At 42.5% G+C, this 20,329-nt stretch overlaps 3 protein-coding genes across 4 annotated transcripts in view; 1 reads left to right on the top strand and 2 right to left on the bottom strand.

Annotated features, from left to right (window-relative positions):
* sesn1 (sestrin 1) overlaps positions 1-9,121 on the bottom strand; it is a 66,817-nt gene extending 57,696 nt beyond the window's left edge. For both annotated transcript variants that reach the window (XR_014602547.1, XM_084082341.1), the window contains exons 1-2: positions 9,021-9,121; positions 7,839-8,157 (exon numbers count right to left, since the gene is read on the bottom strand). Coding sequence is in view for 1 of the 2 variants with exons in the window: in XM_084082341.1 (XP_083938467.1) it covers positions 7,839-8,117 (279 nt within the window). In the remaining variant the exon portion in view is untranslated. The remainder of the gene's footprint in view (positions 1-7,838; positions 8,158-9,020) is intronic.
* Positions 9,122-10,515: 1,394 nt separating this feature from the next.
* Positions 10,516-16,091, top strand: cep57l1 (centrosomal protein 57, like 1). The gene is made up of 11 exons (XM_084082343.1): positions 10,516-10,692; positions 11,633-11,804; positions 12,136-12,318; positions 12,576-12,697; positions 13,039-13,155; positions 13,241-13,318; positions 13,399-13,494; positions 13,616-13,699; positions 14,040-14,302; positions 14,473-14,617; positions 14,897-16,091. The coding sequence occupies exons 1-11, from the start codon at positions 10,672-10,674 to the stop codon at positions 15,086-15,088; spliced, it is 1,473 nt and encodes a 490-aa protein (XP_083938469.1). The 5' UTR covers positions 10,516-10,671; the 3' UTR covers positions 15,089-16,091.
* Positions 16,092-17,165: 1,074 nt separating this feature from the next.
* Positions 17,166-17,888, bottom strand: LOC311062889 (general transcription factor IIF subunit 2-like; the record flags this gene model as incomplete). Its single annotated transcript, XM_084082109.1, has 1 exon — positions 17,166-17,888. One exon carries the CDS (start codon positions 17,886-17,888, stop codon positions 17,166-17,168), a length of 723 nt encoding a protein of 240 aa, XP_083938235.1.
* Positions 17,889-20,329: the final 2,441 nt, after the last annotated feature.

Genomic DNA, 20,329 nt, shown 5'->3' with positions numbered 1-20,329 from the left:
TTGGGGTTTGGGGTCGTGCTGGGCCGTGCATTATCAGGCTGGAGAGAGTGGGGCTTGTAGTTGTTGGATGCTGGTAGTTTTCCACTAGAGGTTGCCGGCTGAATACAGAGAAAGCCAGCATTTGTTAAACACCATGTCTTGCTCTCTCTCTCTCTCTCTCTCTCTCTCTCTCTCTCTCTCTCTCTCTCTCTCTCTCTCTCTCTCTCTCTCTCTCTCTCTCTCTCTCTCTCTCTCTCTCTCTCTCTCTCTCTCTCTCTCTCTCTCTCTCTCTCTCTCTCTCTCTCTCTCTCTCTCTCTCTCTCTCTCTCTCTCTCTCTCTCTCTCTCTCTCTCTCTCTCTCTCTCTCTCCCTTGCTTCCTCTCCTCTCCCAGGCTTTGCATTCAGCCCCCGTTAGTCCATACGTGTTCTTCCTCTGCCTTCTATCCATAACCCCCTTTTTTTTTTCTTCTTGCTTTTCTCTTGTCATTTACCTCTATCACTCCCATCTTCTACCCTGCCTTCTCTCGCTCTGGTTCCTGAATAGCATGGCCAGAAATAGCACGCAGACCAGCAAGCCCCCCCACCCCACCCCACCCCCCCCAGTAACTGTGCCAACCGACCCACCCCATCATGCCCCTCATGCCACTGGTACCATGACGACTGACTACACTCTCAAAAAGCCATACGCAACACAAGCCTGTCTGTCCCTCTCAGCCAGGAGAATGCAGTTCTTGCGTACATGCTGTACTTTAACAAGTGTTATTACAAAGAAAGTAAACGCAAATCAAGAGGAATTGTAAATGCAATTCATCTTGGTTGCAGTTTTGCAACCAAAACCATGGGGTGCCTGACATGTACTGTACAACATAAAGTGGTTGAAATTAAAAGCAGCCTTTCTTGTCATTGCTGCAAGTTTCCAACAGGATTGACAGTGACCTAGTTCCATACTTCCCACATATCCCCCCCCACTTAGTCTTCCCCAGTCTGCAGCAGACAGCACACTGCACTGGTTTCTCTGAGCGAAGGCTGACCCTCACTGGTAGGAAGGTGGGGGTCTGTCTGGATTTTTGGATCAAAGCATGCAGTTGGTGTGTGGGTGCACATTGTCACTTCTCATCCCTCGCACACATTTTGAATCACCTCACAGGTCAGATTTTTTTGTTTAATATACGGTGTCGGTATATACCGTTATCAGACTACGGATTAGGTGATTTTAGTGATTTAGTGAACCGAATCAGCAACAACAGAGACAGAGCTAAAAAGTGAAAAGAAGTAGCCTACGTACATTGAGCTTTGCCTTTGAAACCTACTTCTGATCCCGCCAATAGACAGAGGCTACATATTTTGACAAAGGTCTTGATAACTGCTTAGGCAATGAGCCAGCCTTCCAGGCCGTAGTTAGCTGCGAGGAATGCCTGCATGGGTGCTCCCAGCGCAGCTGAGCCTTGAGTAGATACAATATCAATGCAACGAAAAGCCCTCAAGTGTTGCTCAATAAGACAACTAGCCCCACAGACTACGCACCAACTGCCTGCATCCACACACCCAGAAAGGCCAGAAACCTTACACCCCCCCCCCCCCCCCCCATTACCGTCCCATCACTTTGCAGAGCCTGGTGGCAACTGCAAATCCAGGGCTTTATTCTCCATCATGTTCTCCATCCATAGCATCTCACTGTGCCAAAGGTCGCTGGCTGCTGCCGCTGCCTCCCTCGCTCTCTGTCTCTCTCCCCCACCACGCAATTTGTCTGACCTGGTTTGAGCAATTGCTAGCAGTGATCTCCCATAATCCAGCAGATCTGTCCAGACCACAAGGCTCGCTCCTGGGTCCCTGACTCTGACTATTGATACAGTAAGCAAAGGCAGCTAGAAGAGGAAAGGAGACGCACACTTGAAGGGACCCATACACGCACACGCGCGCACACACACACACACACACACACACACACACACACACACACACACACACACACACACACACACACACACACACACACAAAACAAAGGATCAGGAGAGAACATCCTGCCACCATGACGGTGAGCGAAAACACAACGATTCTCCTGGTCAACAGAGGGAATTTGAATACGATACAAAACTGTATCTGTCCACACTCAGCACTTAGCTCTGAGTGTCAGAGTCAAACAGGACATTTGACTGTTGGTCTCCGTCTATAGCTGAAGCATGATCAGGCATTTTCATCGACAACCCATCATCTGTCTTATACACTACATACTGTACAGTATGTAGGAATGTGAATATCCCAATCTTGAGTTGACACAAAGACTCAAAGGCACACACCCCTTTTAAAAAGAAATGTCTCTTTTCAAACATCATTCTTTCTATATCTATTCTGAAAAGGAATTAAGTAGCAAAGGGACACATATGTGATGTCATCTTGTGAGGGCACGGAAGGGCCCCTAAGCCACTCATGTGAAGAAAGGAAGGCATTTCGTTTCATCGAAAGTCTCCTGACATCATTATATCACATTATTGATGCTGCTTAAGCTTGTGTGTTTTCACTTCATGGGCGAAGAGGATATTGGTTTCGTCGCTACTGTAGAAAAGCATTCTGTCCGCCACTTAGGACTGCACCTCACGCCGGGCGCAACCTAGCGCTTAATGTTGCGCAAAGTTACGCTGTCAGAAGTGCTTCATTATGGGACACAGCGTCTTCAATGCTGATGTGTGCCACAGTGACAGCTGAACCAGCATGCTTCGTCCAGAGTCATGACATTAACTTTATCTTGTTGGATTTTTCCAACATTTGTATAAAATATCCAATGTTGGCCGGGGCACACAATCTATCATAAAGCCCCTATCTGTTGCAAGTCTCTTAAAAAGCTGAAAATAACTATATGAATAAATATATAAATATAAATACTAACTGAGGCTGGAATCAAACAATACTGTTTAGAATGATTTGGTGGGGGAGGGTGATTTTTTTTTTTTCAATCACTTGGAGAGGTTCATGAAAAATATATTTATGGGCTTTTTATTTCAGGGCACTTTAAAATCCTCCGGTGACCCTTCATAATATATATCAAATGGCCCCTAAGATAATGTTGATTTTATCTGCACAGCATATTGATGTTACTTTAAGCAATGGAGTTCAAGTGGGAATTGACCCAAGTCACCGTAAGACAATTTACCTATTATTATTTTTTGCTTTTGTTTACCAAGTAAATCATCTGTTGTGCATTTAAATGCTGCAACAGTAAACGTTTCCCTTTTTCTGTATGTAAATCTGAGCTGATATATTCCTGTTCCTCCCCCCACGGGAGCAAATGCTTGTAAAATTAATAGTCAATGCTTCTTATCTTTTCATCTGTGAAAGATGTGATGATGGGCTAGTCATTAGCCATTTCAGAAACATTTTACAATACGCTGACTGACTTGACTTCATCTTACCGGCATTTGAGATCCTCAAAGTGTTAATTTTTTGTGTAATAATTGACCCAAATTAGATGGAGGATTTGAATGATCCCACGACCGTCCAGTAATTTCAATGTAACGGCGGACAGATAGATAGAAAAATAGCAGCAGCTAGATAACAATAGACAGAGACATACAGACGGACAGCTATAATATATTAAGACATCATATTGACTATACTGTACCTAAGGTATGACCCTGCCTGTGGATCACATGTACACGTTCCATTGGACTTGAGACATTACGCCTTGAGACATTAAGCCTATCTGGTATTTCTAATGACTTTTCCTTCAGTTCATCAAGTCCAACAATGTAGGCCAACGCATGTGGACAAACTCTCAAGAATCTCAGCAGCATCGGCCCACTTCACAACAAGAACAGGTTGAGCTTTGAGTGCAATTCTTATTCCAGTTAGGGTGAAGGCATAACACAATGGTGTAATTACATAACACAAAGAAACCACTCTCTGTCTCTGTCCAACTGCCCAAGACTGGGTTCCTTTCATCCAGGCATGGCACATGGTGGCCAGAGAGAACCAGCTGATGTAGTCTGCCCACCCCTTTCATAGACTTAGAACAAATACTCGCTATTGTCTGTGTGTGTGCAGTGCAAATACGCATCTCTACGCTCCTTTATGCATTGAGTAGTGATCAATAAGAGCCCCTCTGCCAGCACCTGCTTACGTCGACCACGTTTGCAGGATTCCACGGGTAAGCGATTTTGACCCCGGCTTGTTCACCCCACCGGACCCTTACACAAGGACAGCTTGTGGGAGGCTGACCCCGCCCTATACACAGAGCCCTATTTCAGGCTGTGCCCCCGTAACCCTTGACCTCTAGCACTCACCAAAACTGGGGGAACACAACACCGCAAAAACACGAGCTCAGAGACCCATCCCTGGAACTGTCATCACAGCTTGTCCTGCATATTCACAGGGTGCCTTGAAAAACAAACAACGAAAGCAGGCTGCTCAGGTTGCACAAAATGGCTATGGCGAGGAAACTGCAAGGACAAAGCCGTAAGCCCGATTTGTACTAGATGTTTTGGGCGGGGGGGGGGGGGGGGGGGGGGAATAAGCCGTTCTACAGGCTCACAAAGTGTCGAAGCATTGTGAGCTTGTAGATCAGCTATTTTCTAAACTTTTTAAATCTTTGAGGGGGAAAAACGTAAAGAGTTCCAAATTAAACTTAAAAATATTTTTTTCCCCATATTTCTGCTTTATTATGATAATGACAGTGAGAAAGAGACAGGAAAGACGGGCAGAGAGCAGGGGAATGACACACACCAAAGCGCCTGACCAGCCAGGAGTTGAACCGGGGATATGCATTATGTTGAAGAAGGCATACTGTGCCTAACCATTTGGCTATCGGGGGGGGGGGAAGGATTTTTTTTTTTCAAACATTACGGTTTCTGAAAATGTTCAAGCCAAAACAAGGGATGCCGGGTTGAAGTAGTTAAGCAAGAAAGAAATAAACAGTTATCGTTGTCGACATAAATTAGGCTTTAAAGGCCTCATAATAGACTAGCCTGGCATGGCCAGACTGGCAGATTCGTCTGGTTTCCAGGCTAATAATAGACAAGACATTAAACATAAAACTAGTTTTTATTAAGATAGCCCATGTTTTAATATCCTCTAAGTTGCTTGGCCTCTAAACCGATTTTTGGGGATATTAAAAGTCATAAAATGAATGGAAACCCAGAAAGGCCTCCGTGCTAGGTGTAAAACGCTATTATTGTAGAACAAATCTCACAGCTGTGATCTACAGGGACATTACATTATTCTCCACAGACAGGAAGCATTCCTCCCGTAGAAGAGGAGGGGTGGTGGGGGGGGGCATTACCATTAGGCAGGACTGTCTGTGGTGTCGAAGATTTCTTCTTTAATCAGCGGATCTGTTGGAATTAGTGGTCTGTCTGAACCCGAGCCCCCCTCCGTCCCTGACAACAGAGGGTGGTTCGTGTGTTTGTGTATGTGTGTGTAAGTGTTGGGGGGCTTTAACCGTGGGACCAGAGTGAAATGAGCTCGCCTCATAAACAGAACCTTTGGCAAGCCTTGGGCACATGCAGCTTAGCATAATTCTAGAAATACCAGACGCTCTGTGTGTGTGTGTGTGTGTGTGTGTGTGTGTGTGTGTGTGTGTGTGTGTGTGTGTGTGTGTGTGTGTGTGTGTGTGTGTGTGTGTGTGTGTGTGTGTGTGTGTGTGCACATTGGCAGCTTTCTCTCGTTGCCCTCTCCTCCATCTACCAAATAACAGTTCCACACAAATGGCATATTACCAAAGCAACATAAAAATAACAACGTCCCGTTAAAATACGAGTTTGTACAAATCTGTGTGAATTATTTGTTTGTTTACTGATTATTTACATTGACTTAGACTTGGCTTATACCCTTCTAAGCCTGAATAAACACAGCAAATGCAATGCAGTACACAATGCATGGACATAATCTCAAGCTTAGCCAAACATAACTCCAAATACAAAATAGGAGCCAGATTATATATGCATTCATTTATAAATAAGAGATTTTGGCATTTTATACCATATTTAAAGCCATATACTTACTACTACTTAGCAATAACTGTTGGTGTGCACTTAATCATTAAGTAAACACCAAAATGTAGCCTTAAATAATAATCAACATTAACACTCATATTGTCTAACAACACTTTGATTGTTTATTTTATTACATTCAGCAACTTAGCTACACATAATGACAGCACCTATCAATAGAATATATGTGATGGTGAATCAGTGGTGATGACTTTAGCAACATGTTTTGTTGAAATGACAAAACAACACGTTCCTCAATCCAAGTATTACAAAGAGGAGGCCAACCAGACAGTCAGAGCAAGGTTTGCTATGAGACAGAGAGAGCTCTTGATACAAGGACAGACAAACATTTATACCCTATATACTTTGTTGACTGGGGTCGAGGAGTCTATACTTGGTCCCCACATTCTTTCTCTCCACACCAAATCTGTTTGGCGTAAATAGCCGATCTACAAGCTTGTATAGATATATTTTTGCCTAATGTTCACCTACATGCCCAGAGTAGACATAATAGGGTTCATTTGGTTAAGTAAGGAAGTGTTTTTGGTTGTTATTTTTTGCTGTCGTTTTGTTTAAATGTGATCTGTATCGTGTGAAGGGAAATCAATAATCTTTCTACTGTAAAACACTTGAAAAACAGAGACTGCTTAGGTCAAATGAGCAGATTGTTAACTAATGCTTACATAATTGCTCATTTCTGACAACAGTGCTTTCAACAATTTCTAATAAAATGCTTCAGCCTAAAAAACTGTATAGCAAGTGTTTTTACAGCATAGGAAATGTAATGACTTTGAAGAACTGCAGCACTCATCTCAGAAACGTAATTGAATTTTTAATCGACATTTATTTATTTATTTATTTATTATATTATATTATATTATTTATTTTATATATATATTAATTATCTCTCTTTTTTATCCAAATATAAGTTTGTTCAAATAAACAACGTTTATACATATTTCAAATACAATGTCAAAAACAACCACGACAATGTTCAAATGGGATGCACTCTATCAAAAAAAGCTCTAGTTTCTTTTAACTCAGACTTAAAACATTAATGCAAAACATAATTTCTTACTTTTATGTTTGCATTTTAACTTTCACTGCTTAATGGAAATATTTAATCATAATTTGCTTACTTGGGCAACTGCAATCAGCTTGTTCTATGTGTATAATAATTCATAATTGGTAAGGAGTGTGGTTTATGTAAGATATTATATGCTTAATCTTGACAAGCCCAGGGGGGTGGTGGGAGGGCTGTTAAATGGTGTCTCATCATCAAAGTGTACTTGACAGTATGTATATTGGCAATTTGGCTCAAGGAAAGATACAGCTTCACTGGCAGTGTTTGCAAACCTTATGAAAAGGTGCAGAGAGGAGCAGATGGCAGTGGAACAATAGCATAAGCTCTAGAGATGTGAATGTGGTAGCTTGCCACAGCTATATTCCCTACATCTCTATGTTACATGTGAAATGCTTATGGGGGTTTATTACATAAGTTGTCTCATAAGTGAATTCTAGAGCAGTGGTTTTCAAAGTGGGGGCTGCAACCCCCATGGGGCCGCCAGGGGGGCCAACTGGAAAGGAGATAATAATGAAAATAAAAATAATAATAGTAATAATAATAAGTATATAAGAATGTAATTTCAATTCAAACAATTTTAAGCATATTTTTTTCTTCTTCTCAAAAATAGCTGATCTATAAGGTCACAAAGGTTGCGCTGCCTGAAACACATTGTGAGCTTGTAGATTGGCTATTTATTTATTTATTTGGGTTAAAGTCATTTTGCAATGGGGGCCACAGTCAGAGGCTATGGATGTTTGGGGTACCTTGGCACGGAAAAATGTGGGGACCCCTGTTCTAAAGGACGGCCTACCTGGACAGTTTGCAGAAGCCACATGCAACGCTCCCTGACGTCTTCAAAGGGACACCGTTTGGAGAGCATGAGGAGACGAGCCAGAATGTCATTCAAATCGCTGTTGGGGGAGCTTGACATTGCAGGGGACGAGGGGACCGAGGCTGGTATCGGACGGATGTCCTCCACTCTCCTCATCACTTCCTGGCGGATGTGCTCCATGGCTGCTTCTCTGGAGCTTGCATCACGGCTGCCCAGCCCGTCCCACCTCCCCAAGGGTTCCTGGTCCTGTGCATCCATCTTTGCTGTAGGCCTAACTCTTGTGATTTCTTGTGGTGGGCTAAACAGACAATCAATCAATCAATCAATCAATCAATCAATCAATCAATCAATCAATCAATAAACAATAAATAGCTTGCACTTGATGTTCCCAAACAATTACATTCTAACCAAACATTTCTCAATTATTGGGGCATCTTACTATGTCGAATAAAAGAGTCCCAAAGCAATGTTATTGAGTGCGTGCGTGCGCGTGCGTGTGTCTCATCATGCATTTCAGCGTGTCCCAACATGACACTGCAAGAATTTGGGATCTGATTTTGGATATCTTGACGGAAAAAAAAGATTCTCAAAAGTTACAGTATGATTTAAGTTGTGTAATAAACAACTTCAAGAAGAAACATTTAAAAAAGTTAATATAGCGTCACAATCATTTAAACCACTCCACCGTATCCATAATATGTTGGCTATTAAAAAATAGCAGATCTACAAGTTCACAGCGCGGCACAAACTATTTTTGAAAATTTCTGGAAAATATATTTTTTAAATACATAAATCTTCTCGTCTGGCTGTCCCTGGTACAAAACCTTTTCAGATGGGGGTCCGCAGCCAAACACATATCAATTTGGGGGGTCTTGGCATGAAAAAGTTTGAGAACCACTGAACTAGGCTATATAAAGCACAGCTGAGTGTGATTAAAACATAATAATGACAATGTGCTAAGCAAGCCTGCACACTGTAAGCCAAATAGTCCATTCATTTCAATCTCTCTCCTTGGTTCTCTCAGTCTCGTCTCAAGGCTTTTTCAAGCTGCTGGTGAAGACACCGTACAGATAATGGACCACTGCAAATATACATTAAAATAACCAATAAAAACCATTCACGACAAGTAAAAATCAAAGAGTGACATGATTAAATACTCACTTTAAACCACATTCTTTGCTGCAGGTCTTCGGAAATAGGACGTCTTGCCTCGGAACTCGTCCCTGGGGCAGTAATGATAGGAGGCAACAACCAGTGTTGGCAGGTTTTGCGAGAGAAACAAGCAACCAGGTCTCAGGCTAATGAAAACAAGCCCAAAAGTAAGCAGGCCCTTCGCCCGTTAAACATAATACATTGGCTATTTAAAAATAGCCGATCTACAAGCTCACAACGCGTCCTAAAAATTAAGAATATTTTGAAACATTTTAACAACACAAATTTTGTATGGGTGACTGGGGGTGCATGGCATCAAATGTTTTCACATGGGGGTCCGCAGACAAATACATATTCATTTGGATGTCCTTGACTTGAAAATGTTTGAGAGACACTGGTTTAACTTTAAATAACACTAGAAACAACCCCAAAAATCCGCAACACGCAATTAACTACCAATAATTACAAGCGACTTACAGAAAAACAAGCCCAAAGTCGCTTATAAGAACCGGACATGGCAACGCTGGCAACAACTTGTGGTAAACATTTGATTGGCAGGGCAAATACCCAATGACGATGTTCATGAGACGTGGAGGGCGGTTCTGTATCAACATTGACGAATGGATGTGCCTCAGGGGCGTGGCGACACGCCTATTTGAAGGATTCATGGGATTTGGATTCTTCAAAAAATCCCTACACAGTTCACACTAAAGTGGACTTCATATCGAGCTCTTTAAAACTACACCTCCCGTCGCGCATTGCGCTGTTTGTCTGAAATCAAAGAGAGAGAGAGAGAGAGAGAGAGAGTATTTCTATTTTTTGCACATATATTGGACAGACCACAGAGAGAGAGAGAGAGAGAGAGAGAGAGAGAGAGAGAGAGAGAGAAGCTGCGCATGAAGGATATTATTTTTTTGCACCCGGGTATTAAGCAATCAGTACATGTTAGCAGCTTGACTGTTTTTTAAATTATTATTTATTGACAAACAACTTAATTGATGGGGGGAACATCATTATTTGTCTCAATGAAATGGCTTCAATCAGGTTGGTTGCCAAACCAGTAGATTCCACTAACTAGAGCTGGTGTGATGTCACTCTAATTCCATTGCTCGACCCCAGTTCTTGAGTCAAATACTCCTGGTCAAACATTACTCAACTACAAGTGAAAGTTACTCAGTCTAATTTGCACTTAAAGTACTGGCTTTTAAAAGTACTTCTTAATAATTATTCAAATCACAAATTACAAAGTACATTTTCTTTCATAATACCAATTGCATTGCTTTATTGACATGTATTAATTTTATTACTTAATTAACTTAATAATATGAGTACTTTTTCCACCACTGCTTGGTTCCAGACCATAGGTTCCAATCCAGACATATTACATTTCTTTAGGCTCCTCGCGCCCCCTGTGGTGAGGAGGAGACGGTGCACAGGCGGAACCAGGAACCAGTGAGCGGTAAAGAACAAGACGAAGAGGGAAATTCGAAGAGGTAGGACAGACAGAGCACTGAGCCACAGAGGAACCTCAACTGATAAATAAACAGTTGAAAATTCGCTTGTCAGTGAAAAAAAATCGTCGATACAACGAAACTCAAAGTCGGAGACTTGAGATCTAATACTGCAGGTTCGATCGTTTTGTTAAGTGTACCAGTACACTATGGAGACCTACCAAGACAAGGTAAGCAGCTAAAGATAAGATCATGTTTACTAACGTCTGCTAAACCAGTGGTTCTCAAACGTTTTCATGTCAAGGACCCCCAAATTGACACTTATTAGCCGGCGGACCCCCATTTCAAAAGATATGCCAGGGACCCCCATAAGAGAAGATTTTTTTTACGGCTCTAGCAGTGATTCTCAACCATTTTAATTTCAAGGACCCCCAGTTTGACATGCATGATTAGGGCTACAGACCCCCATTTAATGGCATTTCTATCGCTTGGACCGCAATTTATATTGTAAAATCTATGTCAATTTAACTCTGAGAGTGTTCAAATGGAACCAAATGGAGCCGTTAGGGTTCCATTTCTACACTCTCAGAGTTACAGACCCATAAGGGTCCATTTGGTGCCTAATCTATCATTTAGCTGGGGACCCCCTGGAACTCCCTCAAGGACCCCTGGGGGTCTTTGTACTAACGTCTGCTAAACAGATCGCAAGAGCTTGTATTTCTGCTAATGTAGCTTTTTTTGTTCCCACTTTTTCATGTCAGACTGTTATGTGTTGCAAAATCATCAGTGAATCAGTATCAGTAAGACTAGAAGAAAGTGTTAGGAATGTTGGGCCTCGGTTTCCTGTCCATTAGATGTTACAGCTACAGCTTGTTAAAGGAGGGTGTGTTATTATAATTTAAAAATAAGTGATGAAACAACAAATGAATGCTATAAAATGTAAGCTGATAAATAGCTTCTGTCTCCTCATTGGATTAAATAGGTGTCCCATCTGAAAATGTATTTTCTATTGGGGAGACCCCTGTTAGTTACTGAACAAACACTGTGGCAATGATTACTACCACAATATAGAGCTTTAACCTTTTAACAATTAAATGGCGTTTTGTTTTAGCCAAAAAATCTCACTTCCAGCACATTTTTTAAGTTCTTGTCTTCTCATCCTACTTAAAGATTTTAGACTCACCCTCTAAGGACAGTTACATTGGGAGTTACTACGATCCGCCCAACAGGATTACATTAACATCAAATGAGAGGGAAGCCCCTGTGTCCCCTTCCATCATCATGAACCAGCAGCGACCTAGTCTGAGGGTCTCGCAAACTTCAACTGATCTTGACAGCAAAGGTATGGTTTATGTAAAACCTAGCCCTAGAATGGCTGATATTCTAAGTTGAAGCAATTCATTATTGGGTGAGTAGTAGAGTACACACAGAGTGTGACTCACCCGCAGAGTGCAGTGAGTGTTCTGTGGCTGTATATGGAATACATGCAGTGTGTACAATACCAGGCATTATTTGGCTAATGTAAAATCAAACTGAATCAGAGGGCACAGCTGAGTGCTGTGAGGGCTTGTTTCCATTGTGGTCTTATAATTCCTAATAGCGGTACTCTCATACTGAATAGATACTATAATGAGCAGGGTTGTCTCATCTGGCGTTGTTATACTCATCTTCAGCCATCATCGAGGCACTGAAGACACTTCAAGAGAAGATTCGACGGTTGGAGTTGGAAAGGAAACAAGAAGAAATTAATGTCGATACGTTCTCCCTGGCTGCTCATAATTATGAGCACGGCGCTGCTTCTACCACTACACAGAACGAAGCCCCCTTGTCTGAGACAGACAACTCCAACAAGAAAGGTAACAGATCCAAAAATACAGACTGTGGGTTATTTGAGAGATTTTTATTAATTTATTTTTAGAGAGAGATTTTTGTCTTTGTCTGGATGAATGTTTAAAAAATGTACAGTATGTTTCGAAATAATTCCTACAGATAAATATAATATTTTTAATTTTTGTTTCTGTAGACATGATGGCAAAAATGTCTTTGGATTCATGTTTCAGATGTAAACGGGGTGATTCTTTAATCTATATACTCTCTATGGGTGTGTGTTCAGAGCTAGACTCTCAGCTGCAGTCTGCAGAGGCTCGCTGTCAGGTCCTTGAGAAGCAGTTGGACTACATGAAGAAGATGGTGGAGAAGGCTGAAAAAGACAAGAATGCCTTGGCAGAGAAACAGGTGAATCATTACACTGCAAAACCAGAATTTACCACAAATCTTTCTATAAAATATGGATATAAATGCCCCTCCCCTGTTTCTTTTTTGTCAAAGATTAAGCAATTACCTGTGTATTATTGATCAACATCAACAATAAAAGATTACCCGCACACAGCCACTTGCAGGGTACATGAAGGATATGCATTAAGCAACATTTCGGTCACACACGACCATCCTCCGATGCCTGAGGAAAAACTGCAATGTTATCATAAGATGTTGTGTTGAGAGTCGGTGAGCAACCGACCTTGTTAATAAGCACTCTGTCTGTATATCTCTTCTTATCATGACCAACCCCATCCAAGGCATCACTTCAGAGGCAGCGACTGCTAACCAGCTCCGATATTCAAACCCCGTGTGAGAAGCTGGAGAACCTCGAAAAGCAATGCCTGAGACTTAACGAAACTCAGGCTTCGGCCGAGGTAACTTGGGAGCGCAGATGAAGACAACCCACACATGTGTTGTATTTGGAGACATTGAAATCAAAAGTGAATTGTGTTCTTTTAGAGGAAGATTGCTGTTCTGGAGGAGAGACTTCTGAAGGAAGAGCATGAGCGTAAGCTCCTGCAGGGGAAAGCAGATGAGGTTAGCTCAACTACACATATGAACACTCAGATCCGCACAATCACAGAGGCTCTGCTCTTGACAGTTTCGTGTGTTCTCAGCTGCAGAAGGAGTTGAACGTCAACCTTAACCTGCAACTGTGCCCAGATGGTGCTGAGATCACACCCAAGAAGAAGAAATCAACAGCAGCCTCAAGGGTATTTTAGTCCACCCCTGTTTTGAAAGCACAGATAATTAACAGTCCATTTACTTTGTTAATAACAAGGAAGATTATTGTTTGGGTGTAGCAGTGAAAATAACAGCCATCTCCTACCCCAGACTCCCAGTTCCACTAGAAGGCAAGGACCACCATCATCACCGACTTACACCAAAGGGAACCGAATGCCCTTTGTCGCTGGAACGGTGAGCCAATACTACTTCTACTTGCAATACTATAATACTTATTCTACAATCTCAACTCTTAAAACCTACATGTTGCGCTCAGGTGGCACAGTGGTAAAGTGCCTGCCCACCACCACAGTCTGGGAGTTTGAATCCACTGCTGTGCAACCGGATTTGTCGAGCGTCAATACGAACACAATTGGCCTGTGTTCGGGGGAGGGTGACAAGTTTGACAACATACAGAAATGTATGTGGGGAGGAATGATTGAAATTGTTAGTAAAAAGCAACGACAACAAATTATCTGAAGGACTAGTGGACACATTCTCTAAGCTTTCTCAAAATTTTCCACCGATCTTGTAGTCAACAAGTCCGAGCCATTCGGTCCATGCCAACTTGCAGAGCATCCTCCACATGATGAAGCACCACCAGCCCCAATTGTGTGAGCAAGTGCAGTCTATGCGCAGGTCTGGCTTCGGGGCCAAGAAAAGCCTCCGCAGGGCCTTGTCTGCCTCCAGCCCCGCCCCTCACGAACCCACACCTGGGACTGAACAAGCAGCTCAGTCCCTGAGCTGTCTGTCCGACCTGCTCTTGGCCCTGCAAGACGAGCTAGGACAAATGAGCTTGTGAGTATGTCTTGTGGAAATCATTAGAAATAATTAATTTCTATGATGAGGTTATTGTTTTCCTGATGGTCACATCCCTGTACACACTATACTCGTGTGTGTGTGTGTGTGTGTGTGTGTGTGTGTGTGTGTGTGTGTGTGTGTGTGTGTGTGTGTGTGTGTGTGTGTAGTGAGCACCAGGAATTGGTGAGACAGATAGACGTGACAGATCAACGCGTGTACAGAGAGGACCTGGAGAGGGAGCTGGAGGCTTTGGTCAAGAAGATGGAGGAGAAGTCGACTCAGATCACAAAGCTCCGCAAACACCAGCAGACAGTACGCAGATTTCGATTCAGTATTGCTCAGAGGCATTTCCAAAGACAACGTGAAAAAATTAGGTCACTGTAATTATTAATACAAAGTCCTGTTTACAAAAAAAAACAAGCTCACGCACATAAAGCGCCCCTGCGATAAGTACTAGTGTTGGCTATTATCAATGTATTGCATGAAGAGAATATACATTAAATCACAGCCAAGACATATGCCCGAACCTCTAGTGTATATATTTATATATTATTTCTTTAATTACCCCCCTTTTCATCCATATTGTCGCAGGTCGAAAAACTTACTCAAACCCAAGATGGTGCCAAGAAGGCAAGTGACATAAGAGCACCTCTCCTGTCTCCTGTTAAGGCGAAGCGCCAGGGAAAGAGGGGCAGGGCGACACCGAGCAACCTGCAGCTTCTCAGAGAGACTCAGCAGTTTAACAGCAGGCTGAAACAGTATGACCTTTCCTGGGAGACGTAGGAGCTTTTGAAGGACCCCTCTGTGTGCGCAGGCTTTCATCCCAACACTAGTTGAAGCTATAAAAGCCTCCCTATGTTCCTCACATCCTGTTTCCTTTCCTCTCTCACTGAACGACAAAGGGTCTCGGGGAACAGGCAATTCTTCTTTTATATATGAATACAGAGATGGCTTTGGGGATTCATCCCAAAGCCTTAATTGTGTGCCAAGGATGCAATCCGCTGACCAAGAGGATGAGTCATTAATTGAACACCAATTGAACAGTCTTCAGTTACTGTAGGTATGGTGTTTGAAGTTTGACCTTGTCTTGGCTGAGCAATGTTTTGAAAATGAATTTGCTTGCTGTATGGGACTCTTTGTCATTAAGTACATCCCATCTCAAATTAATCGCTGATTTGCTCGAATAATGGATTCTATTTTTAATATTTTAATTTTCTTTGTTTTTGTTTCATTGGCTGTACACAGAATTAAATTAATCACATATGGCTATTGCCCTTTTTTACTGCTGCTGAGTGAAATGTAAGACCCCCAATTCAGTTAAACCACATGGACCCTATTTACCTATTCTAAGCATGTCATAATAGTTATCAAGAGTAGCAGTTTCATGATATCAACCACTAGGTGGCAATAATTGAATTATTATTTTAAAGTAATGAAGACAACCAGAGGAGAGTAGAACTAATGTTTACTTGGGTGTGTGTTGCAGTGGTGAAGATACAGGCATGACCTGGTGATGGATTACATCATTTAGCTGGAGTGGCCCACAGACATTTCTTATGCAAACCATCTTAAGCAAAAGATTGCATCAAATTTCAATACCATGATACATTACCAGCGTCAATCATTTTATCAATTAGTTCATATTCAACCACTTACGGTGTCACTGACACCACACTTTATAATTATAAGGAAGTTCTGGGCAATGAGCAGATTGAATAAACTTCCAGCACAGCGGTAACTTAAGCCAAGTATATGAAAGAAACCAAACAACATTTACAAATAATTATAGCAGTCAAAGCATTTATGACATGCAGTGCAACTTTTCGTATTTGTGGGCTGCCTCCATGGTCACAATGAAAGTGTTCTTGAATATTGGAGGTGCACTCTAACTATAAAAATGACCTCTACTCTCAATTTTAATTGTGTATTGCATTTTTATGCTGTTTTATCATGTGGTCCCCATATATGTGCATGTTACGTTTGTGATGCCCCATGTATGGGAATGTTACGATTGTGACGTCAAATAGCGGACCGTCCACCCACCACCACCAACAAGGCAATTTTAGAATAAGATGTTTTACATTACTTTGGTTGCTTTTGAATGTACTATAAATAATAACGTTGGAAGACCTGACTCTAGAGGCTCCAGCCTCATCATGCCATTCCAATTTGGGGTTGATTGGATGTTGCGTTTATGAAATACGCCCCTACCACAAATATTTGAAGCCAATTATAGGCAAACAGTATGGAATGTCGAAACTGTTTGTAACCCTGTTTGACGTTCTAATTTGGTGTAAAAATAACAAAAAAGTATGAAAACGATTTTATTCACTTCTAAGTTGAACATTATATATGCCTTAATCAGAGACTGTTGAAAGGACCTTTCACAACCTGGTTCTCTCTAATCACGAGCAAGAACTCCACAAAGAATTTATCAGCTTCATTTTTTCCAGTTCCAACTTGTCTGCTCATTTTTCTGTCTCATCACTTCCAACTTCACTTGTTTATTCTGTGTCCTGTATGAGTTCTCCTGATTGGAACAAGACCAGGAGACCTGGTTCTGCCAGACCCAGAATGAAGTCCTATGTATGGAGAAAACCGGTACAAAACATGCCCATGTATGGACGGAAGAGGGACAGACTTTTATGGCTGGGGCCTAAGGGCAAAGGGGGCATGCCCATGTATGGAGAAAACAGGTACAAAACATGCCCATGTATGGACGAAAGGGGGACAGACTTTTATGGCTGGGGCCTAAGGACAAAGGGGGCATGCCCATGTATGGAGAAAACATGTATGCTGGGGGAGAGGGAATTTCACCCGTTACTGAACAAACACTATTGCCATCGGAATATAGAGCTATTTAACACTTTTCGTATCTGTACTCTGGCCTGAGTTCCCATGTGTTTTTGTATGTTCCCTTCATATTGTAGATGCATATTTCATGGAGGATTTCCTTCAAGTAATTCACAGGCTGCTTGGTGATGTCCACCAGGTCTTTGATGTTGTAGTATTTGTGCTTCTCAAAAGCAGAGAACAACATGTCCAACACTTGCTGCTTGTCAGCCCTGGCTCGTTTACCCTCTTCCTTCTTCTTCTTGTCATATTCACGATTGTAGGCGTGGTTGGCCACAGGCTTGTAGTTGTTGGTGACAGCTTTGTCCAATTGCCGAGACAGCCTCACAGGCTTAGAGGCCTCTTCATTTTTTATCCTCATGTAGTTTTCACTGATGCCTGGTCTGCATTCTGCTCTCTGCACCACCACTCCCTCCAAAGCTATTTTATCAGAGGAAGTCTCAGTGAAGACAGCCAATGTCTGACCTCCCACCGACTGCATGGTGAAAGGATGCTCACGAGGTGCAGACACTGAGGTGCTTCCTATGCCATCAACTGCGGTCAGCTCTTTGTTCAAAGTGAAAGACACATCATCTGCCTTTCCTTGGTTCTTGACAATTCTGAGTTTCCCAACCTCGCCTCTCCCAGGCGCCTTTGCCCATTGTTGAGCCAAATATTTGGGCACCTTTACAAGCCATACAAGAGGGTTATTTTTTGCAGAAGTTAAATCAACATCTACTTTCTCTGACATTTCTAAATGTTCATCAGATGCTAAGTCTGATTCTACAGAAGAGACAAGCTACAGACACTTTAAAAGGAACCCGCCGCAGTGGTGTCCGGTAAATAAGCTGACTCGTACAGAAGGTGATGGAGTCTCTCCGATCAAGGTACTCAAAGGTCGAATGCGAATATAGTCTGGTGAAGTTGTGTCTTAAAGATAGTCAAAGAGTGGAGTGAATACTGCCCTAACTGGGCTATAACCACCATCTATATAGTGCTTGGCTGGATGCTCATGACATCATACTGTGTTATTTATCTAAGGACAATTCCTTTTAACAGGTCGTTCATGAAAGTCCTTACAGTCTTGTTCCCAATGAGAACCTGTAAGCAATTAGGGGTTAAGAGTCTTGCTCAGGGACAAATTTCATTTCATCGACACATACTGTATGCTGACCTGGCCTGTAATCGAACCTGGGGCAACCAGGGCCTCTGGCTCCCTAGGCGGGTTCACTAACCATTCAGCTATGGCTGCCCCCATATATAGAAGTCTAGGAGAGAGTCTCTGATGTCAGACTTGGGTAGGTCGGTTGTCTCCATATATGGGGATCTCCATATATGGGAAGATTGAGATTGAATACGTCACTAAAGGTCGGGACTGAATAGGTAATTTATCCCCTATATGGGTTTCCGGGCATCCTGCCACAGTCTACCTTGCGTTGATGTCCATTTATGGCTAATGCTGGCAAGTATGCTCTGAACGTTCGCTACAATGTCCTTGAAGATTACCGCAATGAACAGGCAAGGAAATAAGGAAACAATATTTATCCTATCCAATTTTACCAAACAGGAAAGAAATGACATTTAAGATTTTGAATTACATTTATACATCCAATCATTTCTTACATGATAGATTTAATTGGGATAGCACATGTGGATTTTGAGAATGATGTTGAGATACATATTTTATTGAAGTAGCCTATGTATGTGAACAAGTCAAGATGTTAGGCTTCAGTCTAAGGATATAATGCTGGACCCTTTAATGTTCGCCCTGCAAGCTGAGGCAACCACCTGCAGGGCGAAGAAGACTGATAGACAAGAACAAACTTCCAAACAAGCTGTCCTCATACTGTACTTAAGTTACACAACTTCTATACTCATTTTTGTTGGACTTGTGGTGGCAGTTGACTTTCCCCACATAAACCTGTCTGACCACAGGCTGTCCACGATTTTAGTTTAGCCATGCCCATGAAGGCATAGTTGCACTGAGAGCATTCCACTGTCACCACAGACTCCTCCACCATCCAGCAGGGGGCAGCAGCAGGCTTACTTGTAGCTGTTCTCTCCTCACTGGGCAGAGCTGCTCCTAACCGCTCCTAACACCCTGAGAGATGAGATAAGCCCCCAGAACAGAGCGCGTGACCGCGTGCGTGGGGGGGGGGGGGGTCACAGTGATGAACAACAGTTCCTACATTTCTGGATTTCTGGGCCAGCTTACCCTTAGTTCTGCATTAGTTTATCAACTGCTGAGAAAATGTGGTTCAGACCACAGGTCAAGTGGTTTGCTCTTACATCAAATAAATAGGACAAACTAGTTCAAATCGATGATTTCCCAATTACCATTACCATTGCATCTGATCAGAAAGATTAACATGCAGATCTCATGTTTAGATGACTGAACACTTAGCGGCATCTTTTGTCTCATCGTGTCACATTACAATATACTTGCCCTTGTGACACATGACAGAAAATAACCTGTCCGTTTCCTGGGCCCCAAAGTTAAGAGCTCTACAGCTGTGTGTGGTGAAATCATGTTGAACCAAAAGGGGACTGTAGAAGTATCGACTTGTATCTATGTATAGCTGCACCACACAACATTCTGCATCATGGGAGAAAACACCAGCCGAGTGTCATTATTACATACACTGCATCACTTTACTATCTGGCAAACATTGCTTGGCTCTGGTATTTTCGCTGTGACTCACCTCTCACTGCATGGTTTAACACACAAGGTGAATGAACTAAGGTAGTGTATGTGAGACTGAATCCATTGCTTTGTCTCCCTATATTAGATTACAGAGCATGGCTGGACGCAGCAATCAGGTTAGCTCTGGCAAGTCAAGTAACCCCCCCCCCCCCCCCCCCACACACACACACACACACACACACACACACACACACACACACACACCTCTTCTGTCACAAACCACTCCATTCCCAACAACCAAGTCTGATTTCAAACATTTTCTCTCCAGCTCGCCCTGTGACAGTGAACAGCTGTGGTGTTCAGGGAGAAGCCCATATGGAGGGCAGGGTCATTTCTGAGTCTATGCCAGGCATGTCACTGTGGGTCCCATCAAACAGTGTCCTAGTCACTTGTCCTAAATAATCCCAGTGTGGCATTCAAAGTGCTGAACAGGCTTTCGTCCTCTTTGTGTTGCCGTCAGTTTCCACAGAATAATTAAAACAGACTTC

Source organism: Gymnoscopelus microlampas, assembly GCF_963454915.1.
Source record: "Gymnoscopelus microlampas genome assembly, chromosome: 16".
Classification (NCBI taxonomy): Eukaryota; Metazoa; Chordata; class Actinopteri; order Myctophiformes; family Myctophidae; genus Gymnoscopelus; species Gymnoscopelus microlampas.
Note: the sequence above shows the minus strand (reverse complement) of the source record. Positions and strands in the feature narration are given on the sequence as shown.